The sequence below is a fragment of the Vanellus vanellus genome (genome assembly GCF_965231255.1).
Source record: "Vanellus vanellus genome assembly, chromosome: 32".
NCBI classification, from domain to species: Eukaryota; Metazoa; Chordata; class Aves; order Charadriiformes; family Charadriidae; genus Vanellus; species Vanellus vanellus.
In genome coordinates, this window is record NC_138937.1 from 54148 (window position 1) to 75888 (window position 21741).

Genomic DNA, 21741 nt, shown 5'->3' on the forward strand with positions numbered 1-21741 from the left:
ACGATCCATCCCTCTCCTACCTTCTTCCCCCTGCTTGGGTCTTCTCCTGCCCACCCTACACCAGTGCCACCCCGACTGCGGGTTGCAAGGGCAATAATGAAGGTTTCTGGTCCGACAAAATTCAGGAAAAGAGACCAAAACCACAGGGCTGAGACCCCGAGATGCTCTGGCCACTGCTGACGGGTGGGAGACGACAGCAGCCCTCCCCGGTGGGATCACACAACGGGATCCACCTCAAACGTCCCCCGTTTTTAGGCGGGCAGGTGGGGCAAGATGCTGCAAGGAGAGCTCACAGGGGCTGCCGCAGCCATCATCCGAAAGGGCCAGGAGGGCTCCACGTTGAACCAGCTGGAAAAAGAACTCAAACGCTCTGGAGAGTCTCAAGTGGTTTATTGTCAGGTGGGAACGACCAGTTGGCCATCCCGTGGTGGGGCAAGAGACAACATTAAAGGCTTTACAGGTGGCTAAGAACAAGCAGGGATTAAAGAGGAATCCATCGGTGCGATTAAAGCGCAGTGAGATGTCATGAAAGGTGAAGACCACGGTGTCTATCCCCTCTAGAAGCTTCAGTGATGTCCCCAACCTTCCAGCACAGCTGGCCCCATGCTGATCTCAAGCACTGGCTTGAGAGTTTTAGAGCTCCCAGTACCTCACTGGAAGCTTTATGGCAACACGATGCAGAGCTCCACGCTGGTGCGAGCCTCTTCAGGCCTTCAGCCCATACGGTCTGGGTGTTTGGCACCTCGGTTTTCACCTGAGGGCATCACGCCAGCTTGGTCTCGAATGCAGGCTCACCCCTTCTCCCAACGTCCGAGCTAAACTCGCGGACTCCGGCTAAGCCAGCTGGAATAAGATCATCTGCCCGGGCCATATCCGAGTCAAATTTAGTCCTGCCAGAGGACACGGCTGCGTCCAGCTCTGGTATAAAGGATTACAGCAGCAACGCCTTGACCAGCAGCACGGTGGCTGGAGGCATTTGGGAAGGAAACCTGTGGAGATGATGGTGAGCGGAGCCGACAGCATTGACCCAGGCGCCTTGGAGCCCCGAGGACAGTCACGGAGGGTTTGCCACCTCCTTCCTCTGGCCAAGGAAAAAGGGCCTGAATTTGTACGCGGGTTGGGTGAAGGAAAGTTGTTTAATCCCTTCCAAGGGTAGAATCCTTTAACAGGTGACAAAGTGAGTCCTTCAACAGGCGGCGAAGTGAGATAGGCGCACGGAGAGCACCATCTGCCTGTCCCGTTTGGATGTCTACGCCTAGATGAGATGAGTTGCCCACCAGAAGTGCTTATTTCCCCTCTGCCTACCGTAAAAGCGGCTCAAAAATGGCTGAAATCTACACGTCAACCACCAACTGCTGAGAAGAAAATGCTGGTGGCAGCCTGGACTCCCACCGTGGGAGATGCGAACAGCGTGAACAGCGACTTACCCTGGTGCCCACCTCTTTCCATCAACTGAAGGAGGAGCCTACGCCGCTCCGCAGGTCATTTGATGTTTCTGCAGGCTGGAACTGCAACGACGGGACATCGGGCCAAGGGTTGAGGTTGGGCAGACCTTCTGCCACCTTATATTGAGGACACGCAGGACGGACGGGCTGCATGATGACGGTTGGAGCGCTCGATTGGGAATTGAGGAGAATGAGGTTTGACGCCGCTCTTCCCCAAGAACGTTCCTCTCTCCTGCTGCTCTTAACCACCTATGTGTTGGCATCTGGATGGAGTAAGGTGCTTCCACCGCTCCTCCTGCCCCTCAAGCCACCCGCTGACCACCAGCGCTGAGCTCTCTACAGGCGGAGGAACGCGAGGGGTCATCGGACCAGAGAGAGCGAGCCCAACTCCACCCAGAACCACGGCCGGATCCTCTCTCCGGCGAAGGAAGTCGGAGGAAAAGTGAAGATGGGTATTTTGTTCTCCACGTCAAAAAAAGCCACCTCTCCCCACTCGTAGTCTAGAGAGATCCGGATCTTCCTGGGGACGCGCGGCAGGTTGAGGAGGGTTGGAGGGGAGGTGAGGGCGCGATTCTGGAACCCCCACTGCTGCACCGCCCAGATCCCTTCCTCGGGGTTGAAGCTGAGGGGTCCCTTCCTCCGTAGGGACTCTCTGCTGACCCCAACGGCGCAGAACTGTCCCTCGGAGAGATCCACCACCCAACAGTGTCTCCCGGAGGCGAAGGCTTCGCAACCCAGCACGCACGGGTCGGCGTCGAAGCGTTCGGGGCTGTCGGGAGGTTCCTGCAGCACGTACTCCCATCGGACGCTCTTCTGGTCCTTGGAGAGGATGAGGCGGGGGTGGGCGGTCTCCGGGTCCAGCGTCACGTTGGCTGGGAAAAAAATCAGGGTGAAAAGGAGAATTAAACTTATTTAACCTGCCTTTTGCCCAAGGAGCGTCATCGTCTCCGAAATCTGACAGGGCGTCTCGTCTTCGCGCAGTTCAAGAACTTGACGCGCGTTTGACAACGCGACGGCGTTCAGGAAATGAGGATATCCAATGACTTACCCATTTTTTCCTCCTCTTTCCCTAAAAAGGCACAATAAAAGGTAAGTTATTAAACAGTGACGTAAGACTTTAACCCAAAAAGCGAAAGTCGCACGCGTCCAACGGAGAGAAGTGGACTTACTGTGCTCTTCGATGCATTTTCCTTAAAATAAAATAAAAAAGTAGTTTTAATAACGGTTTTTCAATTCCAAATTCATGCTAATTTTTTATTTCATTCCCCCTCCCCCCAAAACATGTTGGGTTTTTTTTTGTTTTGTTTTGTTTTCCTCTTTTTCCTTGTGAAATAAGACCTCAGGAAAGTCCTGACCAAGATTTGCACCTCTGGCGGGCGATTTCCGCCACGCTGAAAGCCCACGGAAGCGGCCGAAATAAACAACAACAACAAAAATCTCACAAAACACCCCCAAAAAACCGTCACGTGTCTTTTTTAGCGCCGCGGGAAAAGGGAGGAAAAGGGTCACTCACGCATTTTTGCCTTGTATTCCTCTGAAAAGAGAAAGGACAGAAAGGGTTATGGCACGTTTCTCTTCTTTTTTTGTCTTTTTCTGAGGCTTTTTTGGCTCCCGAAACAGAAATAGATTTCTGTGCTTAGTGATTATTATTATTTGCTTTGATTATTATGATATTAATGACATATAACTAATATAATCACATAGAATTATTAGATAATACATAATACAAAATACGTAATTATAATATATCATGTAGTTCTAATGCAAGCGTCTTTCTGCTTTTTCCATAAAATTCCCCAAAGTAGCTCCAAAAAAACCCGTAAAAAAATAATTAAAAAAAAATAAATAGAGGAGACAAACACAGACTCATCTATCTTTCTTTCCCGCCATCAAAGCGACTTACCGAGCTCGGCAGTGAGTTCATCTGAAAAGAAATAATTAAAAAAAAAAAACAAGAAAAACCAAAAAAACAAAAAGAGGAGATTTTCATTACAAAGATTTCCATCTTATGAGCACCCAAAGTTTGCGTCTCGGGAAGAAATCTGACACTCACCAATTCTCCTATCACGTTTTTCTAAATAAAGGAAAACAAGAAAAATTAAAACCAAAGTTGTTATAATCTATTTTCCCCTCCCCCTTTATATCAAAAATAATACCAAAATGCCATAAACTGCCTGGATTTGTTGGAAGGCAGAGAAATACACTCACCGATTTCTGCAGAGAGTTCACCTTAAGAGAGGAAAAGAAATTAAAATAAACAAACGCACTGATTTTCGTTATTCTCATCACGATAATTGAAGTAAAAGTCACGATTTCCTGCAGGATGCGGGAAGGAGAGGGACACGTACCAATTTTGGTATCGCGTTCTCCTAAATAAGGACAAACAGAAAGGAAACGGGGAAGGAAAAAAAAAAAAAAAAAAAGTTATTCCTACTGATTCCCCCCTTCGCTGTGTGTTCATCGTTTAGAGATAAATTTGGTATTTTTCCATTCCATATAGAGAATTTTAATTGTAATTTGCATTTTCCCTCGGATTTTGTACAGATCAACCCATCCCCTAATCGATTTCCCTAATCTTAAAGCAAAGGTCGTGACTCGCTCCTACCAAACCCCCAAAATATAAACGAGATATTCACACAAATTTGATTTTTTTTTTTTTTTTTTGTTTTATTTTAAAAGGACTTACCCAGCTCTGCAGCGAGCTCACCTGGAAAAAGTGAGAGTAAAACTGGTTTTGATTATTAATTTTTATTTTTCCCCCCACTTACAGATAGGCACTGAACGGTTCGCCGGGGGGGGTGGTGACGGTACGTTTACATATTTTTAATTTTAATTTTTCTCAGTAGAGTTAAGCAGCACCGAAATGCCCTCGGCCGCAGAAAACCAACCCCCCAAAAATCTCCTTATTACCCAAATAATAAGGGAAAGGAGGAGGGAGAGAAGCGAAAAGGAGCATCCGGGGATGTTAAGTTTTTGAACAACCCTTTTATTAATTGAAAACATCTCTATTTCAGAGCAATATTTGCACCCCCACACGCTTTCCCGTGCGGAAGGAACAAGGCTTACCCGTCCGCGCGTGCCGGTCCGCTGGAAAAGGGGAGAAAAAAAAAAAAAAAAAAAAAAAGGGTAAAAAAATAAAACCATAAAAGCGTTTTCCAGAATTTTTCGTGGTTTGGCATCACCTACGAATTGCAACGTGATGATTTCCCCACAACGCTGCGCTGTTGCTTATTGTTGTTATTATTTTTACTTTACCCGTGATTTTTTTTTTTTTTCCCATCTAAACTGAGGCGAAGAAGAAAACACGAAACTCAAAACAACGTAAAAGAGTGAAAATATGGGATTTAAAAAAACAAACAAACAAACAAACAAAACCACAGGAGGAAAAAAAATTGGGAGGAAAAAATTAAGACACGGGCGGAAAAAAATTAAGACACGGGCGGAAAAAAATTAAGACACGGGCGGAAAAAAATTAAGACACGGGCGGAAAAAAATTAAGACATGGGCGGAAAAAAATTAAGACACGGGCGGAAAAAAATTAAGACATGGGCGGAAAAAAATTAAGACACGGGCGAAAAAAATTAAGACACGGGCGAAAAAAATTAAGACACGGGCGAAAAAAATTAAGACACGGGCGAAAAAAATTAAGACACGGGCGAAAAAAATTAAGACACGGGCAAAAAAAATTAAGACACGGGCAAAAAAAATTAAGACACGGGCGGAAAAAAAGAGAAATGACTTACCAAGGTCTTCAGTGATTTCCTCTTAATGGAAAGAAATAAATGAAATAATTAGGATTTCTTTGCTCAATTGGTGCCACGGGAGGGCTGAAAGAAGACGGGATCTCACCAGGAATCTCATGGATTCTCCCAATATTCAAAGAATAGGGGAATTTGGTATTTTGGGTGGAAAAGCGGCTCCCGTGGCTGCTCCGGGGATTGGCGGAGGCAGACAGGATGCCTCTGCTCCCACATCAGCCCCAAATACCCCCAAAACAACCCCAGAAATCAGAAAACCCATCGATTTTTTTTTATCCTGTTCCCCTATAAACGAGGAAGAAAAACCGAGATTAAAATCAGTTTTGTTGATTTTTTATATCGGAGACAGGACTTTTCCCTAAACTCCTCCTCCTTATCAGTAAATTATTATTTGAAATTTCATTTTCTTTTGGCTCTTATTTCCTTCCGTTCTTGGTTATGTTAAAGTTAATATCTGAGCAACAAAGAAAACTTTAGGAAAAGCCTTTGTTAAAGGTTCAAAAGAAAAAAAATAATCACATACCAAGTTCTTCAGTGACTTCATCTTGAGAGAGAAAAACACAGATTTGTTAGAATCTGTTTATTCCCCATATATTTTCTCCTTCTCTACTATTATTTATCACCTTTGCTGTTAGAAGCCCCAAATTTCCTCCACTTTTGCAGTTTAATTGCAGAGAAACATACAAAGCTGCATCTGACGATGACATAAAATTCATTTTTTAAAATTTAAACTTAAACAATCAAAATTAAAATTTTAAAATTAAAATTTTCACTATTAAACTTTGCTGACGTTTGTGTTATTCATCATGATTACAGACCACAAACCCCTTAAATTTAAAAGAAAACCTGAAATTAAATGTTGGGTATTTGGTGTCGGCAGTGGAAGGAAATGACTTACCAAGTTCTTCGGTGAGTTCATCTTAAAAGAGGAAAAATAGAAAATTTTCATCACATGTTTAAGGAGGATTCCTTCAAATCAAAAGGTTTTTCTGCCTCGGCAGGAAGGAAAGTGATGCTCACCCCTTTCCAGGTCACTCTCCTCTGGGAACCAGAAAAAAAGAAGAGGGAGGAAAAAAATAAAAGGGGAGAAAAAAAAAAATCAGAATTCTTATAAAGTAAAAGAAGAGGAAAAAAATTAAAGAGAAAAAAAATCAGAATTCTTACAGAGAAAAGAAGAGAAAAAACAAGGAGAGGAAAAAAGAGAATTCTTACAAAGAAAAGAGGCAAAAGAGAAAAAACATCAGAATTATTAGCCTCTATCATTTTATTTTCATTATTTTAATAAATAACATCTCCCAGATTTTATTTGCGTTCTTTACTATGATTTGAAATGAATTTGCAACTTAAACACACACCATTTATTTTTTTTTAAAGAAAGAAATAAATAAATCCAGCTACATCGTGAACGTAACAAGCTTTCTGCTGCAAAACTTGATCTGTCCTTTTTTTTTGTCAAATTCAAAGGAAAAAAAAAAATAGCAAAAAGATTTACCCAGCTCCTCAGAAGATTCATCTGCAAAAGGAACGAGAAGAATTAATTATTTGCCATTGCCAACCCTAGAAATGAGCGCTTTCTGTCCTACCACTAGAAAAGAAAATAAATAATAATTCCTATAGTTTTTGCTTCAGTCCCATAAATAAATTAGATTTTTAGTCTGGAATCTAACGTAGAATATGTGTGTGTGTATATATTTTTAATATATATTAACACGCACACAGATTTTTTTAATATATACGTACATGAGTAATTATGAATAAAGTATTATCATAAGCAAAATGATATAAGAAAATATTAAATTATAACTTTCTAAATTTTTAGAGGGGAAGGAAAATAGCACTTACCAACTTCCCCATCCTTCAGTTCCTCTAACGAAAAGAAAAGAGAAAAAGAAAAAAGGTGAAACACAGACTATGGTTTTTTTTCCTTTTCTACCCCAGATTTTTGGGCGGGGATACAAATTCCATGGCTATTTTTACCTGGTATTATTTTATTTTTAAAAATATCACCTGCACTAGCCCTTTATCTCAAAAACAATACACAACCAGTCAACCCCAAAATAGGAGAGAAAAACACAACCCCCAAACGCCCCAAATCAGTTTTGTGAAAGGAATAGAAAGGGCTTACCAAGCTCGGCCGTCAATTTTCCTTTAAAAAGGGGAAAAAAAATAAAAATTTGTTCTAATCTGTGTTTTTCCTTCCCAAGGCTGCCCAGGGGCGGAACTCAGGGTACCCAAATCCTCTAAGTTTAGCAGGTAATTTACACCTTTTATTTATTTTATTATTTTTAAAAATATATATATTTTTTTTTTACATAATATGATTAATTTATGGTATTTCAAGGGAAATGCAAAGCTAAAGCAGTAGCAGCCACATCATTCTGCTCGCGACCCCGCGTTCCTCGGAAAAATAAGACCGACACTTACTAATGACGGCATCCTGGTTTTCTAAAAAGGAAACAAACAAAAGGAACAGAAATTAATCAAAACCTGGTTTTCCTCCAATTTTACATTTTTATTAAAAAAAAAAAAAAAATTTAAATTTATAATACAGCCCAGCTCCTCACATGCAACGCCGGATATGTATTCCTATTTTCACAGGAAATAGAAATTTGGGGGGAGGGGGAACTCCCAAATTTTGTGCGTGTCGCTCCACGGAAAGGAAACAAACAAACAAACAAACAAATAAATAAAATCCGAGACAAAAAGATAAAAACCAAGAGAAAATCTTGCAAATAAAAACCGAACGGAAACTCTCACGGTAATTTCATGGAATCATTGAACGGGACAGAGAATTTAGGTGAGAGAATCGGATCTACAGGACAATTTCCTCTAATTCCCCGATGTATTTCATGGAGTATTTTCTCCAAATATATATGTTTTTTGGAATTCATAATGAAATCGAGCGCTGGCTCTGAGACGTGCAAATAGACTTACGAATTTCCGAATCCCGGGCTTCTGCACAGAGGGGAAAAAAAAAAAAAAAAAAAAAAAGAAATTACCATCTTTTTTCCGCGGGAAAAGCCTTTCTGCATTTCCTAACTCTTATTTTGTCCAAAATTCTGTTTTGATAACTGATGGCATAGCGATATTTTGCCTAAAAGGGATGAAAAAAAGCAGCAGCCGCACTCTGAACGCTGAATTTCTCGCCGGGCGGGAACGGAATCGCACTTACCCAGCAGCTCCGTCAGGCGCCCTGAGGGCAGAGACAGGCGGATTAGGTCAAAACAGAACTTTTTTACCCCAGAATTGTGTGTGTTCTACAATTTATAATGAAATATATAACATATAATCTCGTTATTTTGTTGATTATTATTGTTACATTATTCTAAGCTGCGGAAATTCTAAGCTGCGGAAATTCTAAGCTGCGGAAATTCTAAGCTGCGGAAATTCTAAGCTGCGGAAATTCTAAGCTGCGGAAATTCTAAGCTGCGGAAATTCTAAGCTGCGGAAATTCTAAGCTGCGGAAATTCTAAGCTGCGGAAATTCTAAGCTGCGGAAATTCTGCAGGAAAAAAAAAAAACCCACACCTTTTTTTATCCCATATATTGAATTTTAAACCGACTTGGGTTATGCAAGTGACCCCCCCCCCCAAAACACAGAGTACGGAAAGTGACACTTACTTATCTCCGCTTCATTTTCCCCTAAAAGAGCCAATGAAAAAAGAAAGGAATAAATAACAAGAAACCGCTGCCTTTGTCTTCACATCCGGTCCCGATATCACTGCAGCTTTTTGGGTCTTTATGTGATTTTATTCTTTTTACAACCATCGCCGCCCTCTGCTTAAGAATGCATCAAGAGCAATCAGAAATCAAAATTTAAAAGAAATTAAAAATTGAAAGGTTAAATAAATTAAAAATAAAAATTATAAATAAAAAATAAAAAATCAAAATGTAAAATAAATTAAAAATTGAAAGGCTAAATAAATTAAAAATAAAAATTATAAATAAAAAAAATAAAAATAAATTAAAAATTGAAAGGTTAAATAAATAAAAAATAAAAATTAAAACTTGAACTAAATAAAATATCAGAAATCAAACTAAATTAAAAATTAAAATGTAAAATATTAAAATTTAAAAGACATAAAATATTAGAATTTAAAAGACATAAATAAATATTTCTAAAAAATAAAATTTAAGATAACTCAGCACCCCGCAAACCCAAATGTGATGCAATGTGTCCAATTTTTTTTTTTTTTTTTTTTTTTTTTTTTTTTAAACGGGAGGCAAGAAAACGCTGTATCTGGCCCCAAAAGCAACTATCGATTGTCCGGCAGATTCGGCTGTTGCTCTCTGCAGCTGATATTTTCTATTTATTGCCTCCCCCCGGGGCGGACACCAGCTCCTGCAGCTGATGACCTCACCCATGAAAATAGCGATGACATCACGCCACGGCTCACCAGACGGGGGATACTTACGGATTTTCCCCTCCTGCTGCTCTGAAAACGATAAATAAAAGAATGAAAGAAAAACGGATCAGCGTGTCGTCAAGCTCTGCCGAGGGTTTTCTACCCATAATGTGGCTCAGAAATTATATTTTGGGGAATATTTATTATATTTTAGATCTATAATCTATCACATAATCGATCATATAATAATATCTATTATATATAATTATATACACCACTAAAAAATAGATTTATCTAATATATATGGCTCCTGAAGCCAACAGCTCAATAATATTTTTTATATATAGAATATATAATTAAAACATATATAAGATATAGTATATATTATAGGTATAAAATATATTAATAATGTATTTATCTTAGCTTTTGCATAATTATCGCTAAACTCGATTAAAACAGAAATTACCCCCTTAAAACCCTCAGATAACTGGGGGGAAAAAAAAAAATAAAAAAATTTCAATTTTGAGCAAAGCAAGGCAATTCCTTACCGAGCTCTGCCTCTCGTTGCCCTTAAAACAGAAGGGGAAAAAAAGAGAAAACCCAAAATTTCATTACATCGCTCTTTTCCTCGAGGACACAATAGATGATTAAATTCTCGGGATTAATTCCCACAATTAAAGAAAAAAGGCACTTACGAAGTTGTCTGTTGCAGTGCCCTAAAAACGAACAGAAATATTGGATTATTACATTGCTCGGTGTCTATCCCAATTTCCACCTAAATCACAATTAACGGGAAAATGACGTACCCACGTCTGCTGTAAGTTCACCTGAAAAGAGGGATGGGAAAAAAAAAAATTAAAATTTAATTTTAAGGCAAATTTAAAATTCCTTTTACTGTAAATACACAGGTGATTTCCGAATCTGATTTCCTCCCGAGAAATTCATCCAGAGATTCTCTGGGCAGAGGAACATAAAATAAATAATAATAATAAAAAAATAAAACCTACCGATTTTTGTGTGCTGCTTGCCTAAAAAAATTAAAGTGAAAAAAACCACAATTGTGTGTCATTTCTCACAATTTCTGCCTTTCCCGCGTCTCTACAGTCAGAGTTGGCACCACCCCAGGATTCCTGTCCCCACCCACCGTGCCCACAGCTCCAACTATTTCGGGGGGGTTATTTCTCTATTTCTGCCTTTAAGACGCTGCTTTTCACCTGGTAGATAAGAAATTGGCAGAAATGGTTTTTAAAATTGTGATTTTTTTTTAAAACGAAATTTGACTTTTCATTTCCGGCCCACAATTTGACTTTTCGTTTCCTCCCCCCCCCCCAAATTTGATTTTTCTTTTCCTTCCCTCCCGCAATTTAATTTTTCCTTTCCCCCCCCTATAATTTGATTTCCCTTTTCTTTTCCCCCCCCCCCAATTTCATTTTTCTTTTTTCCCTGCTATGTAATAAAAAACACAAAAAGAAGGAAACGGACTTACCGAGCTCCACCGTAAATAGTCCTTAAAGCAGAAAATACCATTAATTCCCGTTGGATTTCCCCAAAGCTCCGACCTCCCCCCTCCAGCCCCTCTTGCCTCTTCCCGTGGGGGTTCCCCCCCCCCCCCTTTAAATTTTCATTTTTCCCCTTGAAATTTGGCTTCAGGCTCCCAAATTTAGGTTTTTTTAGAAGAAATTCCAGCGTCCCTTCGACGCTGACACCGCAACCAAACCAAACCGGGGGGACGAGGAGGAAACGTCACTTACTAATTGTTGCATCGCACTTGGCTAAAAAAATAAAAAAATATTGAAAAAAAATTTAAAAATAAAGAAAAATACAAAAAGGTAAGTTTTCAGTGCCTCTGGCTGCCCCTCCTTCCCCTCTTTTTCCCCTCATATACAGGAAAGAAAATAACTTACTAAGTTCTGAAGTGAGTTTCCCTAAAAAAAAAAACAAAACAAAAAACCCCACAAGTTTATTTTAAATAATAATGAAATTTTAATGTAGAGTATAATAGTATAAAATAGGTAATAAAAAGGTATAGTATGAAATAAGACAATCAAATATAATATGGTATATTTTTTCTAGAGGCGAAAAGCGATTTTTGGAAAGGCGAAAAGCAGTTTTTCGAGAGGTGAAATATTCTATTCTAGTGAGGAAAACCACCGATTTGGGCAATTTTACGCGTCAGGAGGAGAATGACACTTACGAAGCCTCGAGTCCCGGTCCCCTGAATAACAACAACAACAAAAAAAAAACAAACAAAAAAGAAGGAAAAAGAATAAAATCCAGTGGTTTGGGGGTTGTTTTTTTTTTAGTGGCGTTGCCCTCCTCCCCCAGGACAACAGATCTGGAAGCCAACGGCTCAAAGAACTGCTGCTGCAAAGCTGATTTTGCTCATTTTTCTGACTCTTTGAATTAGAAATTTGATTTTTTTCAGATTTAAAAAAAAAAAAAACAAAACCCACACAGAGTAAAATCTGCATAAAACCACGCAAAGATTTAATTAAACCAATCCTCACAGGAAGTTCCGCACAAAACGTAGACTTACCGAGCAGCGCAGTGAGTCTGCCTTCGGAATAAGAAAAAAAAATAAAAATAAAAAAAGTTTGAACTAAATCGACGCAAATCGCCTCCGGAGAAGAGGTTTTTAAGCCTAAACCCGTCATTTTTGTTTCAAAAAGAAAGAAAAAGGGACTCACGTATTTCTGCCGCGAACTTGGCTGCAAATAGGAAAAAAAAAAAATCATTTGTGTTTTTTTGGGTGTTTTTTTTTTTTTTCCTCTGTGGGAAACGCAGAAGCCCGGGTTGAAACAAAATATTAAAAATATTAAAATATTAAGTTATTAAAAATAATTATTACATTATTAAAATATAAAAAAATATATAAAATATATATATATTTGCCTCTTTTCAAGGACAGGGCATCAGAGAGGCTCCCCCTCCCCCAAAACAACGAGGAATGACACTTACTGATTTTTCTATCACGTTCCTCTGGAAAGAAAGTGTGGGGGGGAAGAAAAATAAAATTTAAAAAAGAAGCAGAGAAATTATTATTAAATATTTCCCCCTTTTCTGTGGTTGGCTCTACAGCATCCCGGCAGCGCTCGGACCAGAAATGTTGCTTTCCCCCCCCCCCCAATATTGCCTATAGATTGAAAATTATGCTTTGAAATTAGGCTTTTTTTGAACATTACTCAATTTACAATAAGAAATCCTCAGTTTTTTCCAGAGGAAACAGAAGCGCCCCCATCCAATGGGGAATTACTTACTGATTTTGGCATCGCATTCACCTAAAAAAACCCAGGAAACAACCAATAAATACAGGGAAATCAATAAACACAGAGAAATATTTTAACATTCGGGTTTGTTGGGGAAATTTTGAAATAATTTAACAATCGGGTTTGTTGGGGAGAGTCTGAAATCCTTTAACAATCCGGTTTGTTGGGGAAATTTTGAAATCCTTTAACAATCCGGTTTGTTGGGGAAATTTTGAAATCCTTTAACAATCCGGTTTGTTGGGGAAATTTTGAAATCCTTTAACAATCCGGTTTGTTGGGGAAATTTTGAAATCCTTTAAAAATCGGGTTTGTTGGGGAGATTTTGAAATCCTTTAAAAATCGGGTTTGTTGGGGAGATTTTGAAATAATTTAACATTCGGGTTTGTTGAGGAAGGAATCCCCCAATAAGCCACCCATTCCTTAAAAAAAACCAACCAACCAACCAAGCAAAAAAACCAAAAACCCCACAAAATATTCTATTTTTTAATTGATTCTTTTTTATACACAGCTCTTTTGCATAATTACGGATAATTTTCATTTTAAGGAAATCAAAACCTCCTCCTTACCCAGGTCTGACGTCAGCTTGCCTTAAACCAAACAAAATAAATGAATATTAGCTTTAAACCGATTTTTATTTCTCCGCGAACGCGCCGCCTCCCACCTGCCCCAGGGTCAAGTTATATTCAAACCGGCGGTGCTAACGAGCCTAACGAGATGGTAATTAAGTGGAGGAAAGGGATTGATGACAACGGCTTTATATTACAGATAAAGAATCGGTCCCCACATTTTTGGTGCTGATGAAAATAAGGGGAAAAAAAAAAAAAAAAGGGAAAATTCATTTTTCCCCTTATTTATTTTTCCCCTTATTTATTTTTCCCCTTATTTATTTTTCCCCTTATTTATTTTTCCCCTTATTTATTTCCCTTAAAAAATAAATAAATAAGGGGAAAAATAAATAAATAAGGGGAAAAATAAATAAATAAGGGGAAAAATAAATAAATAAGGGGGAAAAATAAATAAATAAGGGGGAAAAATAAATAAATAAGGGGGAAAAATAAATAAATAAGGGGGAAAAATAAATAAATAAGGGGGAAAAATAAATAAATAAGGGGGAAAATAAATAAATAAGGGGGAAAATAAATAAATAAGGGGGAAAATAAATAAATAAGGGGGAAAATAAATAAATAAGGGGGAAAATAAATAAATAAGGGGGAAAAAAAATAAATAAGGGGGAAAATAAATAAATAAGGGGGAAAATAAATAAATAAGGGGGAAAATAAATAAATAAGGGGGAAAAAGGTTTGCCTTTATACTTGGGATAGAGAGGCACTATATAACCAAAAAGCCCGAATTCCGCAGGGCGGTGCAAACCCAAAACCTCCCATATATTCCCCAAAATAATGGAAAGAACTGGATGCGAAACACGCCGGTAAAATGACACTTACCGATTTTTCTATCGCGTTCCTCTAAAAAGGGAAATAAAAGAGGAAATATCGACGGTTAAGAAGATCCCGCGAACCTCACATCATCCTCCACCCCCAAATTTTGACTTTATTGGGAATTATAATTTGATTTTTTTTTTTTTTTAATTAATAGACTTTATTTCAACCCAGATTGGACTTAATATGTGTTTGAGGGGGGGGGAAAAAATCACTTCTTCCCCCTAAAAACCCACAGTGAAGTGAAGACAGGATGGAAGGAAACCACTCACCGAGCTCCGCAGTCAGATTGTCTAAAAAAGAGAGAAAAAAAAGAGAAAAAATAAATACTTATTTTTTTTCCCTCGAGGAACTCACCGTACCCTATTTGGTCCTTTCTTTGCTCAGAAAATAAAGCTATTTTGCAGTTAACACTCGACACGTCTCCCCCGGGTGTGACTTCTGCGGCGAAATAACGGGACAATCCAAATTCGGAAAAAGGAATTTTGGTGAAATTTAAGTGTTTGGAGAGGGATTAAGTCTCAGCGGCCCCAAAGCTCTGTCCTACGCCGCGGGGCTTCGGCTCCGAAATTCCCTTTATTCTCATTATTATGGCCAGGACGACCCGCAAGCTCCCCGGTTTCTGCATTGTTATTATTTTTTTTTTAATATTAGTTCTTGTTAAAAATGAATATCCCACCATTTTTTTTTTACATAAAGACAGGTAAGAGAAAGGGAATTAAAAAACAAAAAAGGTAAGAGAGAGGGAATTAACACCGGGTAAATCAGCAAAAACACGGCTCGAAGCTGTACAAACCCATATTTGATGGGAGGGAAATCGCGACTCACCAATTTCTGCTGCGAGTTCGCCTTAAAAAAAAAAAAAAAAAAAGAGAAATAAATCAGGATGCACATTAAAGGAGGGCTCGAGTTATTTCTCTGGCTGACCATTTAAATATTTGGCATTTAAATAAGCACAAAAGGTCAAGGGCAGAGCCCAGAGCTCCGCATGGGGTCCATTGAACGGGAAAATTTTATCCGGAAAAAAAACAAAACAAAACAAAAAACAGAATCAATTTATCAAAGATAAAAAAGCGATACTTACCTATTTCTGCATTTTGTACGCCCCCCAAAAAGAAGAGAAAAAGAAGGGAAACGGCTTTAAGTTATTTTTCACCACTTCTATAATATTAAGAATAAAATGAAAATTAAGACACAAAGTAATCTCTGTTCTATCCGGCCTTATTGTGTTGATTTAGAGGCGTTTCCCCATTGTTTTTATTTTTTAAAATCTTCCCACTTCTGCACTTTTTGAAGCTGAAACGGAAAAAAAAAAAAAAAAAACAAAACAAACCCAAAAACGTGCAAAATCGCTATCGGCAGCACCGGCCCAAAGCGCACCACTGCAGGAGGAATACGACTCGCCGAGCAGGAAAAAATTCCCAAATACAGAGTAAAATATTATTTAAAAAAAAAAAATATTTTTTTTTTTAAATGGAAAAAAGGAGACTTACCGTTTTCTGTGTCACATTCCTCTAAAAATAAATCGAGACGTAAACAGGGGTTAGTCCTGAGAGGTCCCCGCCTCCGGCACGCGGCTGCCAGCCAGCGAGGCGGGAACGCCGCCGGATGGAGGGAGACGGTGGGTCCCCTCCAAAGCATAACAGGGATGGTGCTTTGGGTCCCTTCTCCTTAAACTGCGTGTCTCGACGGGTACAAATCTGGGTGTATCCCTGTCCAGCTGTCCCCAACCCATCCATCCGTCCCCATCAGGCCTCCATCCCATCCCATCCCATCCCATCCCCATCCCATCCCATCCCATCCCATCCCATCCCATCCCCATCCCCATCCCCATCCCATCCCCATCCCATCCCCATCCCATCCCCATCCCATCCCCATCCCTCCATCTGTCCCCAACCTGTCCCCGTCCCCATCCATCCTTCCAACCATTCCCATCCCATCCGTCCCCATCCCATCCTTCCATTCATCCCCAACCCATCCCTCCGTCTCCATCCCATCCCCGTCCCATCCTTCCATCTGTCCCCAACCCATCCCCATCCCCGTCCATCCTTCCCTCCATTCCCATCCCATCTGTCCCCATCCCATCCATCAACCCGTCCCCGCCCTCATCCATCCTTCCACCCGTTCTCATCCCATCCATCCCCATCCCATCCATCCATCCCCAACCCATCCCCATTCCACCCAAGACCATCCCCATCCATCCTTCCATCCATTCCCATTCCACCCGTCCTCATCCCCATCCGTCCCCATCCCATCCATCAACCCGTCCCCATCCATCCTTCCCTCCATTCCCATTCCATCTGTCCCCATCCCATCCTTCCCTCCGTTCCCCATCCCATCCTTCCCTCCATCCCCATCCCATCCTTCCCTCCATCCCCATCCCATCCTTCCCTCCATCCCCATCCCATCCTTCCCTCCATCCCCATCCCATCCTTCCCTCCATCCCCATCCCATCCTTCCCTCCATCCCCATCCCATCCTTCCCTCCATCCCCATCCCATCCTTCCCTCCATCCCCATCCCATCCTTCCCTCCATCCCCATCCCATCCTTGCCCGTCTCCATCCCATCCATCCCTCCAGGTACACGTTTAAAATCTGAAGGACCATCCCCGGTTTATTCAGCCCATCCCCTACACAAAAGAACTCTCCCCATTTTCAGTAGCAGAAAAAACCAAAACAACCAAAAAAAAAAAACCCCAAACGCCCCCAAACCCACTTACCGAGTTCCGTGTCGCTTTCTTCTAAATGAAATCAAGAGAGAAATACGGAGACGCGTCGGTGGCTGCTCACGCTGGAGCCGCGGGCGGTCCCCCTCGGCCACGCGTAAACGACTTACCGAATTCTTCTGTTAACTTCCCTTAAAATAAAGTTATTTTAGTTCAAACCTCCAGCACCAAGTTTTTACCATCAGGGGAAGAGAAAGAATTAAAAAAAAAACATAAACTTACTGATTTTTGCATCCCATTCTTCTAAAAAAAGAGACGGAGAGAGAAATTAGCTCCCGGTGTGTCCTTCCGTGGGCTTTTTTTTTGTTTTTGTTTGGTTTTCACTACAGGAGTTGTCTTAAAAAATGATTATGTACTTTTTTATTTCCCCCCCCTCCCCTTATTGACCATAATATTCCCGAAATTACACTGTTTCTGCGTTTATCTGATGTGGTTTAGAATATATGAGAGCGTAAACAAGCCGCGCCCCCGCCAAGAAAAACCAGAGGAAATATGTATTAATGAGATGCGTTTTGGTGGAAGAAGGAAAAAAATAATCACTTACCGAGATCCGCGTTCCTTTTCCCTTAAAAAGGAGAAATAAAGGGGGGGGGGGGGGGGAGAATTAAATAAATAGATGAATGTTTTTTCACACTGAGCAGTTCACGTCTCTGAAGTGAAAAATTAGTATTATTTTCTGGAGCGAGCGCGACTCGTTAACGGCCAAGAAAAGTCCCAAAACAGGGAAATGTCAAGCTAGGAAAGCATCAAAGTAGGGAAATATCAAAAAAACAGCCCAAAACCAAGCAGAGCAAGGACACAACACCCTCCGGCACGGCAAAGCCGGGATTTTGGGTGCCATCAGAGCCGGGAATTGCCAAACGCTTTGTTAATTAATCTATTTTCCCCTGTACCTGACTCCATCATCACGGTCGCTTCCTAATTGGAACCACCTCCGAGAGCTTCGTCAACCTGGTGGGAGGAGAGGGAAGAGCGTTAAAACATGACATGTAGGGGACAACCAGACCTTAAAACCACATTTTTTTAGGGAAAACGTGCCGACGCCTGGAATATTTTTGGCTTTTTTCCCCCCCCATTTCCCTCCCCCCCAAACAATTTTTGAGATGTTTCCTGGTCTACGTGCGGATGAACGGGTGGAAGAAGGGATCTGCTGTAGGTGTGATGAACCTCCATCTGCGTCCGATGACAGAAGGGGTCCGACATCTAATTTCAGCTGTTTGAAGTAGCCTGCGCTTAATTCCTCCTTTATGTCTCAAAAATTGTTTAATAATTATGTTTATCACCACTACCAACACCCTGAGAAGCAGTCCCGTGACTCTACCGCCTCTTTTGGCTAAAAAAAAAAGCAGCATTTTCAAACCGAATATTCTATTTCGAGCTTCCCTCCCCGGCTCTGTTACTGCTCTAGCTCTCAATACTGTAGATAATTGATTTCTAGTGTTTCGAATCAATTTTTCTTATTAATTAAAGCAAACCAGAGGAGGTTGCCATGGGAGATGGTAGAGGCTGGGTGAAGGGACGCAGATTTTTTGTGCCCAGAGAGCACAAAAACGGGCTGTCTTCTCCCCCCCCAAAAAAGATCACTCAAACGGGACGGGGAAAATCATTAAAATTGCATTTTTGGGTTCATAATTCTGTTGATGTCCTGAAAAGAGCTGCAGCCGTGGAAAAGCAGAAAAGGAGGAGGCCAAAAACAGGGTGGGAAAAAGTCATTGGATATATTGGAAAGGAAATTATTGAACGCTTCTGTTGTGCTGTATTTAAAGTTTTTCATGAAGCGTAGGTTTTACTTGGAGCTAAATTAGATAAATGCTGTTATAAGGATCTAAATTTATAGAGAAAGAGATAAACAGAGCGAGGAAAGCGGCACCAGTTACTTCTCTACGATATTTTCCTAAAAAAGGGGTGAAAAAAATAAAAAATAAGGAATAATACGATTCATTCTTTTAATCCTTTTCCTGTTTTTTTTTTTTTTTTTTTTTTTTTCCAGTATCATCGGATTTATGTAGATAAAATAAAAGATCATTTCGTTCCGGGCTTCTTCCAGCCCTCAGGAATGGATCGCGTTTCTTCTGCTTTCTAAATGCATCTCCCGACCTCTGAGCCAGACCGACACGTAGGAATAAGACACCCAAAAGTTACGCTTTTCTTGCATAAATAATAATAATAATAATAATAATAATAATAAAGAGACTTACCAAGACCTGCAGTTGATTTTTCCCTAATCAGGGCCGTTTTGGGGCACGGCGGGCGGCGATGGGGGTTGTCCGTGCCGGAGATTTTTGGCAGGTCCTGGGGAAAATTGATACCCCGGAGTCGCCGGAGGTTTCGTGCATCTGCTGGAAGAGGCATCACGGGGACGCCAGCGGCGGGGAGGGGACCTTCCCAGCCCCTAATTTTAGCCGGTTTAAATGCCGAGGTGGAAGCAGGGATGGGGGGCTGGAGGATCCCTATATAGTCACGGCAGGAAAGGGATCCTCCAGAAGATCCAAGCCGGTGGCATCGGGCCACCCTCCGGAGGCGCCAACATCTCCCACGGGTTGTTTAGAGGACGGGGTAGCTGTTGGTGGGAGGCGGCGTCGCGGATTTCAGCTGCGCGGTGATCCCGAGGAGGTCCTGTTTGGGCAGAAATCTTCCCTTTCCAAAGCGGCATCGATCCCCGCTTTGATTTATCCTAAAATAAGGAGAGATGTGGGGAAAAAAAAAAAAAAAAAAAAAAGAAAACACTTGGGCTTTTCTTCTCTTTTTCTTTTTCCTGCTGCTCACCAGGGCAAAGCGAGAGGGAAGGAGGGAGGGGGATCTCCTCCTACGGCCGAGATATCTCAACGCTTTGAGTTATTTAAAAAAATAATAAAATAAATGAAAAAAAAAAAAAAGCTCATGAAACGCATCTAGCTCAGCCTCCCCCCCTGTATCTCAGCTTGCTTCAAAGCCAACTCTCCCACTTCCCCCATAGCGACGAAACACAGACTGGAAAATGAAATTTGTTTCCTTTTGCTAAAGGAAAAGGGATTATTTCTTCCCACCCCCACAAAGGTCTGCAACAAGTTTCCCTCAAACCAGACAAATCAGCGTTAAAACGCAGAGTGCTCCCATAGATATATCCCTAAAAGACTAATTTTTGACCACTCAACTGTGGCTTAAAGCAGCGGGAAGTTCGCGAAAGACGCGTGAAATTGTTGAGCTCTCCCTGAATTAGTCGCCCGGCATTTTTTCTTTTTAAATAATCAACAGAAAGTAGTTTTCGGCAGAGCTGTTCACCTGATCTGGCTCAGACAGTGGCCGAAACTCTCCATTTGGTTAACGAAGGCGAACGAGGCATTTCCAGGCCATCACGACCCAGACTTGGAACTTCGAAGGAGCGTTCTGGGCTTGGCTTCGGCAGAGCGGTATTTCCCACCCCAAAAATGCTGAGAAAATGGGCTGAAACAACAACAAAAAACCAACAGGTTTAGTTACCAAGACTCAGAGGCTGTCACTTCTTGAATCTGAAGGCGGTATCTTTGCTGGCAGTTCTCTCCGGGAGACACGCAAGCCAGCAGCTCCTTTTCCAAAAACTAAAAATTAAGGATTAGAAGGAGACGTGAACAACGTGTGAAATTCAGAAGGACCTCCTTGAGCCCCAAAAGCCACCGGGCTGAGGGAGAGGGGGTTTACGACGACGCAAAGAAGGGAAAAGTCGGTGAGTTCTGCCCTGGAAAAAAGGGGGAGCCCTGATTTCGAGCTGTGAAAAAGCGCAGGAGATGCTGAGGACGGGAGAAGGTGAAGGTTAAAGCTGAGGATAAGACCCGTCATAAACGCCGGTGACTAAATCCTCTGGATTTGAAAGAGGAAAAAGAAAACAAACAAACAAACAAACATTGCCACAGGGTAAAAAGAGCGAAGGCGGTTGTCTCGGCGAAACCTGAGGGAGGGAAAAAAAAGGGGATCGTGGCCAAGGAGATACCGGATTTTTTTCTTTGGCAGCAGAGGTGCGGCGTTTGGAGAAGATAAGATAACCGGCGCGCTCCTGCTCCGACACCTCGCTTTGAAGAAATCGCTCCCCAAAGCCCTGTCCCTTTTCTAAGGGATTTCCTCACGCGCCTGGGTTGTAAAAGAACTTAAAACCGCTTTAGTTCCTTAACCCTCTGCCCCACCACCAGCCCCCCAAGGGCCCCCCATCCCCCCAAACCCCTCTGCCCCACTGCCAAACCCCCAAAGGCCCTCCCTGTCCCCCAAAACCCCTCTGCCCCACTGCCAAACCCCCAAAGGCCCTCCCTGTCCCCCCAAGACCCCCCAACACAACCCCATCACCCCAAGGTCCTCTCCGTCCCCCAAGACCCCCCCACCCTAAGACGGCAGTATCAGCCCCCCAATACCCTCCATGTCCCTCAAGACCCCCTAACACAGCCCCAGCCCCTCAAGATCCTCCTCAAGACCCCCCCCCATCCTACCGCCAGCCCCCCAAGGGCCCCCTGTCCCCCAAGACCCCCTACCAGCCCCCCAGGACCCTCCCTCTCCCCCACAGACCCCCCCCTACTAGCCCCCGAGGATCCTCCATGCCCCCTAAAACCGCCCCTACCAGCCCCTCCAGGACCCTTCCTGTCCCTAAACAGCCCCCCAGGACCCTCCATGTCCCCCCCCCTCCGTTACCAGCACTCACCCTTACACCTCTTTCCGTACAGCGCCAAGCGCGCCGCCATGTCTCCCCGCATCCCTGCGCGCCGCCATGTTGCCGTACGGCTCCGACGCTATTTCCGCTTCCGCCGGAAGCCGCCTCGGCC

General features: G+C 41.9%; 1 protein-coding gene across 1 annotated transcript; it reads right to left on the minus strand.

Moving 5' to 3' along the window:
* Window positions 1-375: 375 nt before the first annotated feature.
* On the minus strand, window positions 376-21660 carry LOC309682772 (uncharacterized protein; the record flags this gene model as incomplete). Its single annotated transcript, XM_082496887.1, has 41 exons — window positions 376-2317; window positions 2494-2514; window positions 2615-2635; window positions 2959-2979; window positions 3349-3369; window positions 3499-3519; window positions 3654-3674; window positions 3794-3814; window positions 4132-4152; window positions 4512-4532; window positions 5189-5209; window positions 5727-5747; window positions 6102-6122; window positions 6224-6244; window positions 6696-6716; window positions 7046-7069; window positions 7329-7349; window positions 7628-7648; window positions 8138-8158; window positions 8376-8396; window positions 8824-8844; window positions 9618-9638; window positions 10097-10117; window positions 10244-10264; window positions 10355-10375; window positions 10556-10576; window positions 11035-11055; window positions 11300-11320; window positions 11453-11473; window positions 11743-11763; window positions 12085-12105; window positions 12236-12256; window positions 12507-12527; window positions 12806-12826; window positions 13381-13401; window positions 14260-14280; window positions 14526-14546; window positions 15082-15102; window positions 15338-15400; window positions 15747-15767; window positions 21621-21660. The coding sequence occupies 41 exons, from the start codon at window positions 21658-21660 to the stop codon at window positions 1806-1808; spliced, it is 1416 nt and encodes a 471-aa protein (XP_082353013.1). The 3' UTR covers window positions 376-1805.
* Window positions 21661-21741: the final 81 nt, after the last annotated feature.